At 34.3% G+C, this 16,418-nt stretch overlaps 1 protein-coding gene across 2 annotated transcripts in view; it reads right to left on the reverse strand.

The window, feature by feature from the left end:
- The window catches only part of Lrp4 (LDL receptor related protein 4), a 156,431-nt gene that overhangs the window by 80,297 nt on the left and 59,716 nt on the right, over window positions 1–16,418 (reverse strand). For both annotated transcript variants that reach the window (XM_076453984.1, XM_076453983.1), the window contains exon 2: window positions 878–1,024. In XM_076453984.1, coding sequence (XP_076310099.1) covers window positions 878–1,024 — 147 coding nt within the window. The remainder of the gene's footprint in view (window positions 1–877; window positions 1,025–16,418) is intronic.

Here is a 16,418-nt window from a genome sequence, read left to right on the forward strand (position 1 = left end):
TGTTTGGGATAAGAAAAGTGTCTTGAAGTATTGAAAGAAGAACCAAAGTTACCCAAACGTTGCTTGTTCAGATTCCATAGAAGTCACCCAAACGAGAAAAGTTAATACATTCAGGGAGCTATGGCTCTACAAGAATACAAATATTGTAACCAACCTCTTAGGAGCGTTCTGTGATCACCTATTGTATAATTAGGGCAAGAAATTACTACCTTTGCTCCCTTGTAACCTATTGTTTGGGGTTATTAAGATATGGCGTCATGTATACTTTCTAGTGAGAAATGTTTCTTTAAAGCTACAAACACTAAGTGAGAAGAGTAAGCGACCTTTTACACTGATATGTATGTTATATAGTATCACCTTATCTATCATTAAAACAATTTTTAATGTGATAAGTCTAACTACATATTAATTCTTAGATTACACCGAGAAGTTATATCAGAATTACAGGTGACGCCCTAGTTATCATTCCAATTAAAATTTAACAAAAGCACAAATATTAAACATATATTCGCAATGCACATATTACGGTCAAATTAAGAAAAATCTTTGATATGTATTTCAATTAATGTTAAACGAAGAGGATCATTTCAACAAGAGAAAATTTTAAATACGTAAAAGTTATATGAACATCTTTCAGCACATTTAATAAAAGAGTTTTACTGTATTATTTTTAAAGTTTACAATTAAGACTTGCACATAACACGTCTTAATTAATACGGGCAATAACCAGAACACTTTACTTCGCTGGGCGCTCGTCTGCACATTATCAACAACACTTAAACGTTAATAACACTTTGTAAGCTGTAAACCACTATAGAAATAAGTTCGTTTAAAACAAACTGCAAAAAATATATACATGTAAATAAAATACACTCACCACATCCGAGTTCGTCACTCCCATTATCACAATCGTTGTCTGAATCACAGCGCCACCTGGAAGGGATACAACTGCAGTTTGTACGAGAGTTAGGAGTACAAGCGAACTGATTAGCTTCACAGTTGCATACGGGATCCGCTGTTAATCCTGAAAAATGCAAAAAAAAACAAAAAAAAACAAAACAAATACGTTTATTTGATTATCTAATTATGATTGCAAACCCTACAAATTAATGTATAAAAGAATCGTTCGAGATGCAAGGAAGTAAACAGATATTGTAGCTTGTTTTAAGTATCTCTCAAATGACTATTCTGCTTTAATATGTACCGATAATAAGATCAAGAACTCCAAAACATTCACTTAAATATAACATAGAACAAGATATAAACTTCTGAAAAACGTGCTCGCTGACTGAAACGGAAAGTCGAAACGTTTCTACCTTGACTTTCCTGTATAAGTTCAGTTCGAAATCCGAGTTCCTTTAAAGTAAGTAGTGGATTTGTCTGCTAGAAACATGTATATACACTCAAATACAAAATACCTTAAAGTGAATCGTGGATGTCTATGATAGAAGTGTACAAACAAGTCCAAAACCTCAGTTATTTCAAACATCTCCAAATTTATTTCCATCCCAGTTGACCAAAAGACCTACGTTTTCCTGTGTATATTAAAACAAAAGTCAATTTTGTTTTTCAGAAGTCTCTTAATACTATAAACCCCGAGCAGCAGATGTGTTTCAATGCCTCCACCCTGGTTTGTATCCATACATTCAACCCAAAAATCAGCATTTCTTTACAAGGAGAGCACGAGAAACAAAAACTAACTATAATCAACACACGAAATGCGATTTCTCGAGAAATTCTCGTGTCCGTATACAAAAAAAAAAAAATAAAAAAAAAATAAACGTACATCGATCTATCAAAAAAGTTGTGTTGATGCGTCGACTCTTTATAACGAATTCCTAAACGCACGTGCTAGAAAGTTGAGCTGTCAAAGTCAGTGTCGCGTTCAAGGGCTAGCATGACAAATGACACATCAAAAACCACCACATTAGCTCTGTTACCGCTATGTACAGCTGACTAATTACCATACAACTCTACGAATTAATAAAAGTAATATACAATACACACACACACACACACAGTGCACCTTTCCAAATATAAACTACGAGTAAAAAGACGAACTTACAACAAAATATTGTTACCTTATTATCTATGTACTTCACAGACATATATGACGTATTTCAATCATGTTGAAAATTCTAGGTTTGTTATAAATAAAGTGCCCTTCACAATAGCTGAAGCAGTCACAAAATTTCACCCACTTTCTTATAACCCTTGGCAACTAGTCAAGTTGGCATCATTGTTACTATAAAAACAAATCTATGATTCTGAAGCAGTTTCTTTAGGAGGTAAACAATGAAGGCAGGTCGAGGTCAACTTATAGCGACAAATGCCGGTCATTGAGGGCAAACCGTTTCAATAGACCCGAGTTGAAAATAAAGATTTGCAACGTTTAAAACGCGGTAATTAGCGTTACGGGCGCGAATACCAAAAGATCTTAATTTTCACTTTTTCAGAAAAAAAAAAAATTAACACACACACAAAATCTTGTCGACATCATTGTTCAAACTTAAACGATGACGTCAATCAAAAACGTGAAAGCATTACGAACGCCTGATACACGTCACGAGCGGAATTCTTGTTGTGTCGTCTGAAGAGCGAGTGATGCATAGAACTGGTGATTGGCTATTGAAAGTATCCGTACAACTGATATTCAGGAAACAAGTTGAACACTCGTTTTGAAGTAATGTCAGAAATTCCGTGAATGCCTGAGGAATTTGTTTTGTTTTTTTGTCTACACATTCCACGACTTTGGTCGATCCCCCCTCCCCTCAGTGAAAGCTTTGCGACACCTTATAGATCAAACATAACATCTGAGCAAACGCAGTCTTCAAATCAACATGCTCATTGGAAACAAAAACAATTTATACGAATGCTAAAGAACCTACAGATAGTTTGTAAAAGCTCGATATATTTGGCAGTACGGACGAAATTGTGAGCAGCAGTATATGCGAAGTTAATTTATCAGATAAACTGATGTCCAAGAACAATTTTTGTAATATAAACAAATGTGGTAATATTACAAAATGGAACTAACACTGGAAATGATTGTGGAAACAAAATACGTCATAGCATTTCACTTTGAAGAAAACACCGCCATATTTTAACGTCACTTTCGATCTCTGCTCAACTTCCCCCCCCCCCATCATATTAAATTTAATATAAACAAATATTTAACTAGTGAATATATTATAAAAACGTTTATAGAAAATACAGTTAAAACAGTATTTTCTTCTGGTTTCTTTTTCTTCTTCTTCATTGATGGTATTGAGACTAAAAACACTTCAAAAGCAAACTGTTTTTCTTAAAATAATGCTCGCATTGGTTAACCCATTCTTAATGAACCATGAAACTAAGTGTTCTTTCTTTCGTCTGGGTCATCATTGGGTCAAGCCCAACTATTCGTTGGCGCCATAAACTGAGCTACTCTCTAGCCAGATCAAGTTTCCAGTTTAAACCTCTTTGTTAACGAACAGCTAGAACTACACAACTAAAGATTACGTCTAATATTTGCAAGAATTCAGACTCAAAAAGACGTTTCGAGATCAAAAAGACTAACGACGAGTCTGGACTGATGTAAATTTATACACGTAGGAAGGAAAGCATTCCACAGGAATGATTAAATTTGTTTGAAATCGAAGGATAAACATTTGTTAATTTCCTGGTCACGGTTGTCGTAAAAGCACACAACTTTTCTAACGCAAATGGTAACGAAAGTTTGTGCACGTAACTGTCTTAATGTTACTGTAATAGCATATATCTACTGTCGTACCAAACCCTATATTCTCATTTATCTAAGTGCGGTCACCGATTTAATTATAAATAGCTGTAGCACTAAGTAAACTTTCGTTTCAAATATAATTTTGACTACAAAGTACTTGTCAGAGAATCAGTTTTGAAATATTTTGTCCGGTTCGGTTGTGGTCGTGGTTATAGGCCTGACTTTCCCCCTACCCGTGCGCGTTTCAAAATTTTCGAGTTCACGCCTAGCCCTCACGTTACTAGTGTACATTTCACACCACCTAATTCACGCCTAAACCTCACGTTACCAGTTAGTATTCCTTTCAAACCCGAGTTCATGCATAGCTACCACGTTACAGCGCGTATTTCAAATCGCATAGTTAAAGTATAGCCTTCGTATAGTACGTTTCATACAGCTGAGTACAGGTTTAGCATCCACCGTCAAATAAATTATTAAATAACAATTAGTCTATTTACGTAATTAAATCACTTTATTTTGGTATAAAGACTGTACATGTTTATCGTTCTTCCCAGAAAAGTTCACTTTTTTCTTAATTCGAAATGTGATGTTTGATCGTAGTTCGATTTACTAAATACGACTAGTGTGTTTAATCTCCTATGGTTTAATTATTATGATATTTAAATATTTCTTTCTCACAACCGAACAATATGGTTTGATTCCGAAATCCAGATTTGCTCCATACTGTTTATATCATGGTTTTTGCAAACTATGTTCCGCAGAGCCCCTGGGGCACCGCCATAGTTATCTGGGGCTCCGCGAGGAAATTTTAGAATGTTGATGTTTTTTCCTAAAACTATAAAACTGAACCAGAGTATGATGTACAAAAAAGTAAAATGTATCTTTAATATAAGAAGTTTAAAACGTATTGGGCCTTTTAACTATTTTATTCTGCCTAACGCCACACGATTCTATTTAGCTTAGGGGAAGTTCTCGCTGTTAAAGTGTTAATACAATCTCGGTTAACTTCGACAGTGGCGCCACTGATCGCTAGTGGATATGGCACAATCTCAAGATCGCAGGCATCATTCGTATGAAACATCGTCCAACTCTTGGTATTGATGCCAACTGTCTTTGAAAAGCCAGATTTGGATTAGCGGCTAAATCTCGAACAAAATGAAACATGACGTCATAGCTGAAACTTGCCCAAATTTGAAACATTGCGATACAATTAGATGCAGTATCAATTGTTTCAATTTCAAAGTATATTTACATTAAGTATAATTATATTTATGGCAATTATAATTGGTAATAATTAGGTTAGATTAGATTCGTTGAAGTTTAATTAGACAAAGTTGGTGTCAATGAGCTCTGACGTCATGTTTCATTTCGTTCGAGATTTAGACGCACGTCAGATCTGGCTTAAAATTTTGTTATTTGGCTTAAAAATTTCTGTTAAAAATAAAAAATGTAAAAATAACAGGTTAACATTTTCCTTTAGAAAAGTATGTTATTCTAGCAGCCTAGCTTTTTTTTTTTTTTCCCCACAAATCTATATTTCTGACTTCTTGATGGCAATACTGATCTCAGGTCAGTATGATAACAAAACTCAAATGCTTGGACGAGTTTTCATTAAAAAGCTGTTTTGTGTCCGTAAAAATACTTTTGAAGTGTCAAAGATGTAAGAATGTTTTTAGACAAATTAATAATTAGTTGTCACCCTTACAATGGATAAGTGGCTGAATATCGGTAATAAATCTGATACGAGTAGACATCTTCCTAGGCCTAATAGTAATTCATCGGCGTTATCGTCGTGTGCAAGCACTTCAACGCAGAATGATGCAAGAAGTACCGAAACAAGAAAGAAAAGAAATGATGAAAGTTTTACTGAATATGATACCTCACAGAACTCAACTGCTTCGAAAATCTCAGTGGGTTTTTACTTATGAAATTTCCTTAAGTGAAGATGTAAAAGTTTGTCTTGCAGCACACATCTGATTTGTGTACAACTATTGGGGAGTACTTCCCTCCTCATTTAGAAAAATTACTGTGGATTCAAAATCCCTTTGACTCTGCAAATACCAACAATTTGCTTTTGAAATAGAAAGAACAACTCAAATTTATACTGATTATACCCTAAAAACAAAATGTCTGCAGGAGGAACTTGCACAATTTTGGATTTAAATGGCCATGGAATACCCTGAAGTAAGTAACAGATCTTTGAAAATTTTGATGGTTTTCCAACAACATATCTTTGAGCAAACGTTTTCACTGTATATAGCTACAAAGATCAAATTTAGAAACAGGCTAAATATTGAAGATGATTTTCGCTTATAGGTAACAACCGTAACTCCAAAAATTTAACTGCTTTATGAACAAAGGCAACCCCATCCAAACCTCTAATAAGTAAGTACGCTGTACTTTTACTGATATAAATTTTTCAAGCAGAAATTTTTCTTTAAATATTGATATTTTTAATAAATTTAGATTCTGAAAGATTGAAGTAAACTTTATCTGGTGCTAGTGACGTTTTGTTTGTTATTAAATCTCCGGATTGTTCTTTCTGATGTGAAGCTCTGCATGTCTAAAAAGTTTGGGAACCCCTGGTTTAAATACTCGATTTTTCAAAAACAGTTTTTTCTTCTGATTTTCCCACAAACTATTCATATTCCTCTCCGAAAAAAAAAAATCATACGTTTTCTTGTTTTTCTTATTTTTTCGCACAATCGAAATAAAATAAAAAATTACTGAATTTTGTATAAAAAGTTACTCTAGGGCTATCTGCGCTTGCTGTTTCTAATTTTAAAGTGATAGACTAGAGAAAAATCAACTGGACAACACCATCCGCCGCAAACTTGTGGGTTATTCTAATGGAATGATAGGATTTCATTCTCACACTTATAGACACATCCATGATCCCCAAACGAGGGGAACACCAAATATTGAGCCGCACTTGACCGCCACTTGAAACACAATTATGAAAGTGCAAATATTTTTATTTAATCGAATAAATTATTTCTTCAAGAGTAGTAAACCGAAACGAAAACTATTAACACTAATTACCATCATGAAGGATTTAGTGACACCAACTGTTACCAAAGATTTTGTTTTCTACTACAGACAGCAAATGTTTGTAGTTTTGGTTTGAATTTCGCGCAAAGCTAATGTTTGTAGTCAAAAACGGAAGTCTGTTTTACCAGTTATCGATTCTGAGCTGTTCAGACCAAAGATTTTATTATTTAACTCTTCCGAGTTCACATTAGTACAGGAAAAATGTGCAAATCATAAATGTTACTTTATCGTACTGAAATCTTAAAATAAATCGTTTTATAATACTACTAATAAATCTATATAATCAAAAGAGTAACGTGTGCGTGTGTAGCTTACTAAAGATCATTGAAATATGCAAAAAAACAAAAACGACTAAAGTATGGAATTATGGATAATGTCACGATATGCCTAAGTGAAGAATAGATGTAGATACTACTACGCATTACAAAAGGAAAGGTATTTGGAGAATGCATTGTCATCCCTCAGAACCTCATCTCAGGTAGCAGGCTATGCTACGGTTGTGTGCTTGTTGTTTCTTCATTTGTTTTTAATCTGTACAGATAGACTGCTGAGTAAAGACTTGAGAGCAATGTCGAGTTTTACAATACTTGCTCCCAGCACCTAGGTACTAAAAACGTCGCTAGATCTGGTATCTGTTACTAGACAAGTTGGATCTGATTGTCATTTTTGATTAGACCTTTCAGCTTAGTATCTTTTGTACTACAGCCGATTGTTGAATATCGCGTGTTGTGGGAATGGCTAAGCTCGCATTTAACCTCAAGTCAACGTGACGTCCCGCACGGCCATCAAATTCTACGTATTTAACGTTACGCACGAGAAGTTTAGTCAGATCGTTCAAAGTGTTTTACTTTCTTAAAATACAGCAATGCCTTTACATTTTATAAACTTAATGTATTCAAATACAAAATACCACATGCACAAAAAATGTTCGTAAGCAAAACACCTAACCTAATAATACAAACATTACCGGAAGAATGATCAAAATATATCCACTATCAATATGGCTTTATAAAACTGAAGCCTAGAAGAAAAACGTAAATATGTAGTCATCTCAAAATAAGTTATTTACACACTAAAGAAACAATGAGCAAAATTTCAATGATTAAGTCGGACATTACAATATAACTTTAGATATCTGAACGACCAGCTCCTCAAAACTCTGTAGCATAGTTGAACTGTAGTGCGTTAAAGCAACAAATACATAAATAGGCCTTGAAAAAACAAACATTCTCGTTACTTAAATATCAAATATCTTCGAAGTTTTTCCTCTACTAAATCGATTTTATTTATACCTTTAAAATATTTATTTGCAACTATAATCAATTTATAAACAAACATTTTTACCTTTGTTGACGAAGAAAAACTACTGTGTGTGTGTGTGTGTGTGTGTGTGTGTGTGTGTGTGTGTGTGTGCGTGTGTGTGTGTGAGAGAGAGAGAGAGAGAAAATCGTACCAAAGGTTTTATTATTAAGATCGTTTGAGGCTACTCGAAAGTAATTTTTTTTTTATATAAAATACAAATGAAAATCAACAGTAATAAATTAAAGGTTACTTTTATACCCATGTACAAAATTCGAACGAAATTCACTTCCTGTAACAGGCGCAAATGAAATTCGTATTACAGATCGTTACATACACCGAAGGATGAACTTAGTAAGATGTGTATTTTATTAACATCCATAAATACTTTGTTTTTGAAATTCGATACGTCTTATTACACACTGTACAACGAACGGTATGTACGGTTCTTGTACCTTGTCGTCGCAACTTTTAGGACGTGTCAGCAGAATTCTATAAAGAGGAACCTTGGAGTACATAGAAATTTGCTTCGTAGACAATAATATAGAACTTTAACTCTCAAGTCAAAAAAATAAGGTTACAAACATTGTAGATAATGACAGCAAGTCAGCAAAAATGTCAGGAAATTAGTTTCTTTTGGAAGTAAATTTACAGATCCTGCGGTGGGTTAGCGACGAGTCTCTGAACTTGGAACGCTAAAATTTGTGGTTCGAGTTCCCGCGGTGGACAAAGCGCATACAGCCCATCGTATCACTTTGTGCCGCAAGAAAATACACATTCGTTTATGCTGGTGTATTTATGTCTCAAGTGCTAAAGAGCATCATAACACTGATTACATTAAAGATGCATGTGTATCAACACACCTGCAACAATAAAACATGACACGTACCTCATTTGTAACAGTGTTTTGTTTGCTTTTAAATTTCGCGCAAAGCTACACGAGGGCTATAAGCGCTAGCCGTTACTAATTTAGCAGTGTAAGACTAGAGGGAAGGCAGCCAGTCATTACCACCCACCTCCAACTCTTGGGCTACTCTTGTCAACAAATAGTGGGATTGACCAACACATAACACCGCCACGGCTGAAAGGGAGAGCATGTTTGGTACGACGGGGTTTCGAACCCACGACCTTCAGATTACGAGTCGAACGCCTTAACCCACCTGGCCATGCCGGGCCTTGTGGCAGTGTAGTTCACTATGTACAAACTACAAAATAAGAGTGTCGAACATATTTATCATAGACAATAAACAACACCTCATGAGTAGATTACAGTGTAAAAACTTCTACCTTTCCAAAAGGCTTAAATTTAATGGGATATAAAACTACTATTTAAAATCAAAATTATTTTCTTACAAACGAGTTTCTTAAAGAGTGATATATTTCGAAAGCAAAACATTTTATTACACGAATTGAATCGCAACTTATCATCCAAGTTCCTCATTGAGAAACGATTTCAAATAAAAGTGTTAATAACATTAAATAAATGGGCAAAACAATAATTAATATGAAAATACAAATGTTTGAGGAGTTACATTAGTGAAAGTGACAATTTACGACTGGTATTTTTTCGTTTAAAAAATGAATAAAAACAACGTCAGATGAACACAGTTTAGACAATGCACATGTGGAATAATTGGATGCAATTTCCTAAAGCTAACTAAACCAATACTGTCACAAAACAGATTGAATTTTAGATCTTAAATTGTAGAGTAATAGCAAATAGACAACGTCTATCTTCACATGGGAATTACCCAGGTTACACCTCCTTTCACACTCACTGTACCTTCCGGGTTTTAAATACTCCAAGTTTTTTGTTTTTTTTATTATTATTATTGCTATGGACTAAAATGGTGTTTGACTTCCTATGGTATTTCGGTACAACTATTCTGAATAATTTATCTACATACTGAAGTAAATTGAATGATGAAGAAACTAGCTGTTTACATAAGGGTGCTTACAATAGTTAATTTACGTCAAAAAATTTCAGTCTGCGCAAAATGAGACAGAAACAGTCCCTAACTCCCCAAGTACAAAGGAAGATCTATAGAAAGTTTGTCAACATGTGAGTCATAATACTGACTTCTCCATTCTTAACAGAACTTAACGGATTTACTATTGTACATTTATTTTGATACTGATGGGTTTTTTTTAGTTAAATGTAGATTTACAAATGCATGAAACTTGTGTTGTTAAATGTGTACTGTAAGAGTCCCACTTAATTAAATTTGTAGATTATCGAGCGTAAGAATAACAATGTGTGTTTGTAAACTACTAGTGACTGCCAGAACTGTTGTCAACTAAACTTCCGATAACCTTACCTTAAAGTTTATAAATCGACGCGAGGAGAGATAGTTTAATATTGTTGGTTTGCTACGGTTATTTCACTATAAATCTCGAAAGTTATAACTGAGATAAACGCTTATTAATTATAAAACTACAGATATTTGACCAGGAACTTTTATAAATTTAAAACATTATACGCCGTTCGACTTCGGATAAACTTCAGACGTCAGTATTTCTACAAGGACATTAGATATCTTCCTTGGTGAAAAGTTTGCTTGTAAACTGCGTGAGGCCACCCAATAATGGAGCTAGCTAGATATCCGTAAGGTGAATTTTATTTGTGTATCAACACAGAATTAATTTGCTCATCCTGAACCGTCGACAAAATATTCAGTTCAAGACTAGATAAGAGATTCAGTATTGTTTGCAAGTTTGTAAAACTTTGTATATAAATCATTATTTGCAGTAACTACCGGTTATTATAAATTATATAGTTGGTGGTACATTAAAATATATTTGTGTGAAGAAAGAAAATTGTGTGCATCGATCTTGATGTCAAATATCAAATTTCATACATATCGAAATTCAGTTAATTTCTAAATTCGAATTTCCGGCTCTTTGAAATCGTATTACGTATCACAATAAATCGGAGACTAGTTTGAGATAAGTTATGTAATACGTAACACATGCAACACAAGATAATCATGGACAGACTAAGCACGACTACCAACGGAATTAAGTATTTCGAAGATCGGCACACAACATGTTGCAGTTATAATATGAAATTAATGCTAGGTATGGAGAAAACTTTATGGTCAACGCAACGGCAAACGCAAGCAAATGTGGTTTCCACAACGTTGGAGCTCTCCAGAGACAGACTGAATCTGCTTTTCTAACAAAACTTGAGCTGGAATTTGGGTCTAACACCATTTAATACTTAACTCTTCCTAGAAACATCAGAACAGCAGCAGAAATACAGGATATAAACTAATTGTTAATTCGTATCTAATAACAAAACGTAACTAATTAGTAATCAGACATACTGCATTACTAGCCGTAACAACGAACAGTCGACTGCCACCTTAACGTGACGTACTTGTTTGTAGAAGGCCCATATTAAGTTAGTAACGGTGATGAATGTTGTTCAACAACAACAACAAAAAAAAGAGGAATTTAGAGGAAAATAAAAACAGTGCGATTGTTCCATATTGCAAGCACTGTGCCACATTCCAACATGTAGATTATTATCAGTGCACGGTATACAACTACACTAGAATTCTCATGTTACACTTTGTCATGAACCATGGTACTGGTTCATAATAACAAATGAAAGGAATTCCATATAGCTAATAAGTACCTTAAAAAAAGTGAAGATTTCGTTTAATCAACATATCAAAACCTTTACTATTGACTGGTAAGGCTGTAAAAGCATACAAAAAATGTACAAAACGTAGGCATGTTAGACTTAAAAGAAAAGGAAAATCTGCTAAAACGGTCTCATTATTATTCTCATGCGAGCCTACAACAAAAACGGTTAACTATATTAACCCAAACTTTCTGTAGAATACTAAACTCATTGCGAAGATCATAAGGGTATTAAAGAGTCGATTTGTTTCTTCTATATTTTACACAAGCTAAGCATCAGTTCCGATGTAAACAATGTTATCATTACCCTTTGAATTTAGCTTTTTACAAATATCCGTTACTCCTTTAAAAAGTTTAAGTACAAGGCGAAACAGAAATTACCAGCCAATAATAGATGAACATTAGATGATTATAACACGTAGAATACTCAATGCTTTGTACACTGTACAATCGATATCTTTAAAGGAGCCAATCCCTATATTATGGATGAAGTTGAGAAGTAAAGTATATTCAAAACACACAATCAGAATAATGATGTTTAATATAAATCTTCGTGTCTTTAAATGTCTTAGACGTGTATGTTTTATTCGAAAAAAACAATCCGTGCTAGGTGCATATAAAATATTGCAAGTGAGAAAACATTTTTAAGACCAATAGAAATTGCAATAAATATATGTTGCAAAAATGAGGAATGTCTTAGTAGCAAAACTCGTTAACGTCGAAACGCATAAGAGACTAGCTAGATGTTGTGTACTAAGTACTTTTATACATGCTGGTGAAACGTGGACAATCAAGGATATCGATGCTCAGAAAAAAAAAAAATGCTGAAAACATCTTACAACGACAGAGTCACCAGTACTTAGAAGGGTCAAAGCTAGAAGAACGTTACTTTATACATTAGAAACAACAAAAGTGCAGACATTATGGTCATGTGGTCAGACAGCAGGCAACAGAAGGGGCGTTGGAGGGTAAGACTAATAGAAATACGTGTGAATGGGTATAAACGGACTGTTCAGGATGTCTTAGAGTTGCACAGGAAAGGAATACACGACGTACCATGATGTCGAACCTTCCGTTAAAGGATGACGACTCCAGATCCAGCGGAGATTGTGTCTCAGTCTAGACATATTTACCAATTGCTATGCATTACACACACACGAGAAGAGAAAGAGTTTAGTTACATAGAAACAATAAATGCTCACTATATTCATAAAAAAAATTTCCATTATAAATCACTGGCTGCAGTTTAACAGTTTAGATGTCAAATAAACAATAGCTTCAGTAAATTATCACGAACCAGCTCAGCTAGCTACTACCTATTTTATTATTATTACAATATATAAAGTTAGTTACTATATGAAATAATCCTTCATCCAGAGTTGAGCATAAAAAATAACAAGCCAACAAGCAAGATATCTTAAAATGTGGGAATCTGCAAACAGGGATCATAAAAAGTAAGCTACAAAATGTAATTATAGGTAACAGTATGACGTCAGAAGAGAGGTTTCCAGTAAATAACGTCAACAGCAACTCCAGTCTTGTTTGCCTTTTTGTTCTTCCCCCGATCCCTAATTGCAGGTTTTTAAATATTTGTTCTCTCTTGATTACTACTAACGACTAGTAACTACAACCTTTTTACCAGGTTTTTGAAAATTCGAGTTGTTGGTTTTGCGTGTGGAAATGATTAAGTTCTTTAAAGTTTGACTGACAAAGTTATGACTCGAGCCTTATTCCCATCAAGAGAGAGATTTAACACATGTCTGTGTTACAAACACATGCGCACTGGTACTCCGTGTGAAACTCTGTTATTTGGATTACTTATTTCACGAGACAATAAATTTAATGGAAGCGTCATTCATGACTTAGTTATTTTTATTACCGCTGGGAAGTATACACTATAACTATCACAATTCAGTGATGACGAGAAAACCCACTTGTAGCGAAAAATATATATGTATCTATCACCATTGTTTGCACTCAGACGTGCAGAGGTCTAAACTAAATCGTTTCAATACGTAATTTGCACACTTGGAGTTCATTAATCCTTTGCTAAAACCCGATAACTTTTTATCGTACGTTTTTAGTTACAAACTCCTTGTTTATATAGTTTCTTATTCAGTTTCAGATATTTCTTATAAAATACGTGAAAATATGATGATTGTGATCAACAGTGGCCACTAGGTGGCATTTCTATACCCTTTTATTTACGTTATTATATCAATTAAAAAAAGTAATTCTTCCACACTCCAATAATTGTTTGTTAAAATGTTTTAGTGTACCGTTTCAAATAAACGTATGCTATAAATTTAAAAAGCAGTTGTTTAAATTTATATCGTCTTAAAACCACGTGCGTCATGATTTTGTATACTTGAAAAAATGCAAGGAATTCTGTAGAGTTAAAGTTGGCAATAATGAAAAAAATTACCTTAAAAGGAATATTATGGTTTATACAATTTGTGTTGAAACGTAAACTTTGAAGAGAAAAAAAAAACTGCGTTTTTCCTGTCAACAGATATTTTTATAATAACCGTTCTGTTTGCTTTTATCGTCAGTAACTTCCGACTAAAAAAATAAGATACTTCTAACGTTATGTTTGCACTTATCGAAGGGGCCCGCATACCAACATGTCTAAGTAATAACGAACATAAGAGTAAAAAGCAAGGTCGTACCAGACTCGTGAGGTATCATATACTACGCGAATAAGAAAACACAATTTACTAGGCCTAACGAACCAGCCTGCTAATTAGTTAAGGGATCACTGTATATTTCTGGCGTCTAAGGAATACACTCCTTCACTTGTGAAGTCCTTGTAACGTGGTTATAGACACATGTAACCAATTAGAGATGATTTAACGTTAGTTAAGAAGATAGTCATTTTGTTGTGTCAAAATTATAATAACAGCGAACGACTCTTCTAAAGTCCTTGTACATACACTTACCCGTTTTACTGTATACCAACACAGTCAACGGAAGCGGTTAACCCCACTTTACCCCTGTGGAATATCGTGTAGACACGACATTCACAATAACTAACTAACTATATACCCCCCCCCTCTCTCCCACACATTTTGGTCCCAAATACCAGCCATGTAAACAAATATTATAAAACGCATGGCTTCGATTATTCTCTATTATTAAACTAAGAGAAAATGGGGTTACCACTAGTAGTCACATCTGATCTCTTCTTAAGGCTGCGAAACAAGAGCCTAAAGAATGACGTCTGATTACGCTTAATATCTACTGACGTCACAAATCACTTGATTCGAGTCAAACTTCACTTTTGCCATCAATTTCAAAGCTCGAGCGAATCGTCATTTAACTCGATTAACCACATGGTTCGACCACTGACCTCTTTACTGCAGTCACTCACTTCCTTCCTCCTGTTCTACTCACCCCTTCTCATAAAACCTTTAATTTAACGTCAAATTCATACACTCGTATTTGTATGAATCTTAACATACACATTTCACGTTTATGTAATTAAACAAATCTTAAATATAATTATCTTATCTCAGGCAGTATTTCTGACGATATAATTTTTGTCACTGATCTATGAATAAAACAAAAGGGCGAACAAATGTTCAAATGGTACATTTCACAATACAGTAAAAATGACAGTGTTAGTCAGTATTTATTTCGTCAAATCCTCTCTAACCAGTTAAGTGTTCCGAGGTATCTACCAAAGAAGAGAATTCTAACGACCATTCAAACGTTCTGTAAAGTTCAAAACGTCCAATTTAGGGAAAACAATAATTTACCTTCTGAGAGTAACAACAAGTTCTATTTCTTAATTAGTTGTTGCTACCACGTACACGAATTTTATCTTAACGGACGCGAGTAAAACCTGGTTCAAAACAACTTTTCTTCCAACTAAGGCTGCTAGGCAATCATTTTCTAATTTATGTCTCAGTCCTTATGCTGCTTATAACTTACAGGAAACAGCGAACGTTATTACATTCTTTCGTCCAACAAAGTTATTTATTCCGACATGTTATGAAATAACTTCCTCGCTTTACAGTTTCTAAACAACATCAGCGACTGAAATAGAATTTGTGGTGCAAGAAATAAGCAATGTTTAAATTGATGTTTTTAATGGCGTCGTTAAAGTTTGATATCATCTGCCTTTGAAAAGTCCAGTTCAAAAAGGTTGAAGTAAGTGTTTATTCCAGTCTCATTGGATGAGTTTGACTGCTCAGTCTAAAATTGTCAGTAAATTTCGAAGGGAAGATGCGCGGAAATACCGAATGCCAGATCTGAACAACAAAGAGGGAAAAAGCGAAACATTTAATAACGGACGAGGCTAGCAGGAGTACATCTTAGGTCCTCTCACTCCTTCCTTTAAAAAAAAAAAAAATGCATTATTGTCACAAAGAAAAAAACTACAACACGTTTTTTAAACAAAATTATCAGTATTTACTTGTACAATAACATCGCTAAGCCGGTACCTTTTTCAAATCCTGTACACTTATGTCTGAACTGCATTTATCAACAAATCAGCGCATGCGTATCGCACATGTGCCTGATAGAAAAGCGTCTTGCTTCTGCAGTTCTTTAAACACATCCATTATCGAATGATGCGTTGTTTTAAATCTCATTCATATTCAAACATGTACAACCAGAGTTCAGGTGCGAAAATAAAAACTAATTTCCCTGAACATGAGGACCCCTGACCTGCTCGGAGCCCTGAGGAACTGCTTAA

This window comes from Tachypleus tridentatus, chromosome 9 (genome assembly GCF_004210375.1).
Source record: "Tachypleus tridentatus isolate NWPU-2018 chromosome 9, ASM421037v1, whole genome shotgun sequence".
NCBI classification, from domain to species: Eukaryota; Metazoa; Arthropoda; class Merostomata; order Xiphosura; family Limulidae; genus Tachypleus; species Tachypleus tridentatus.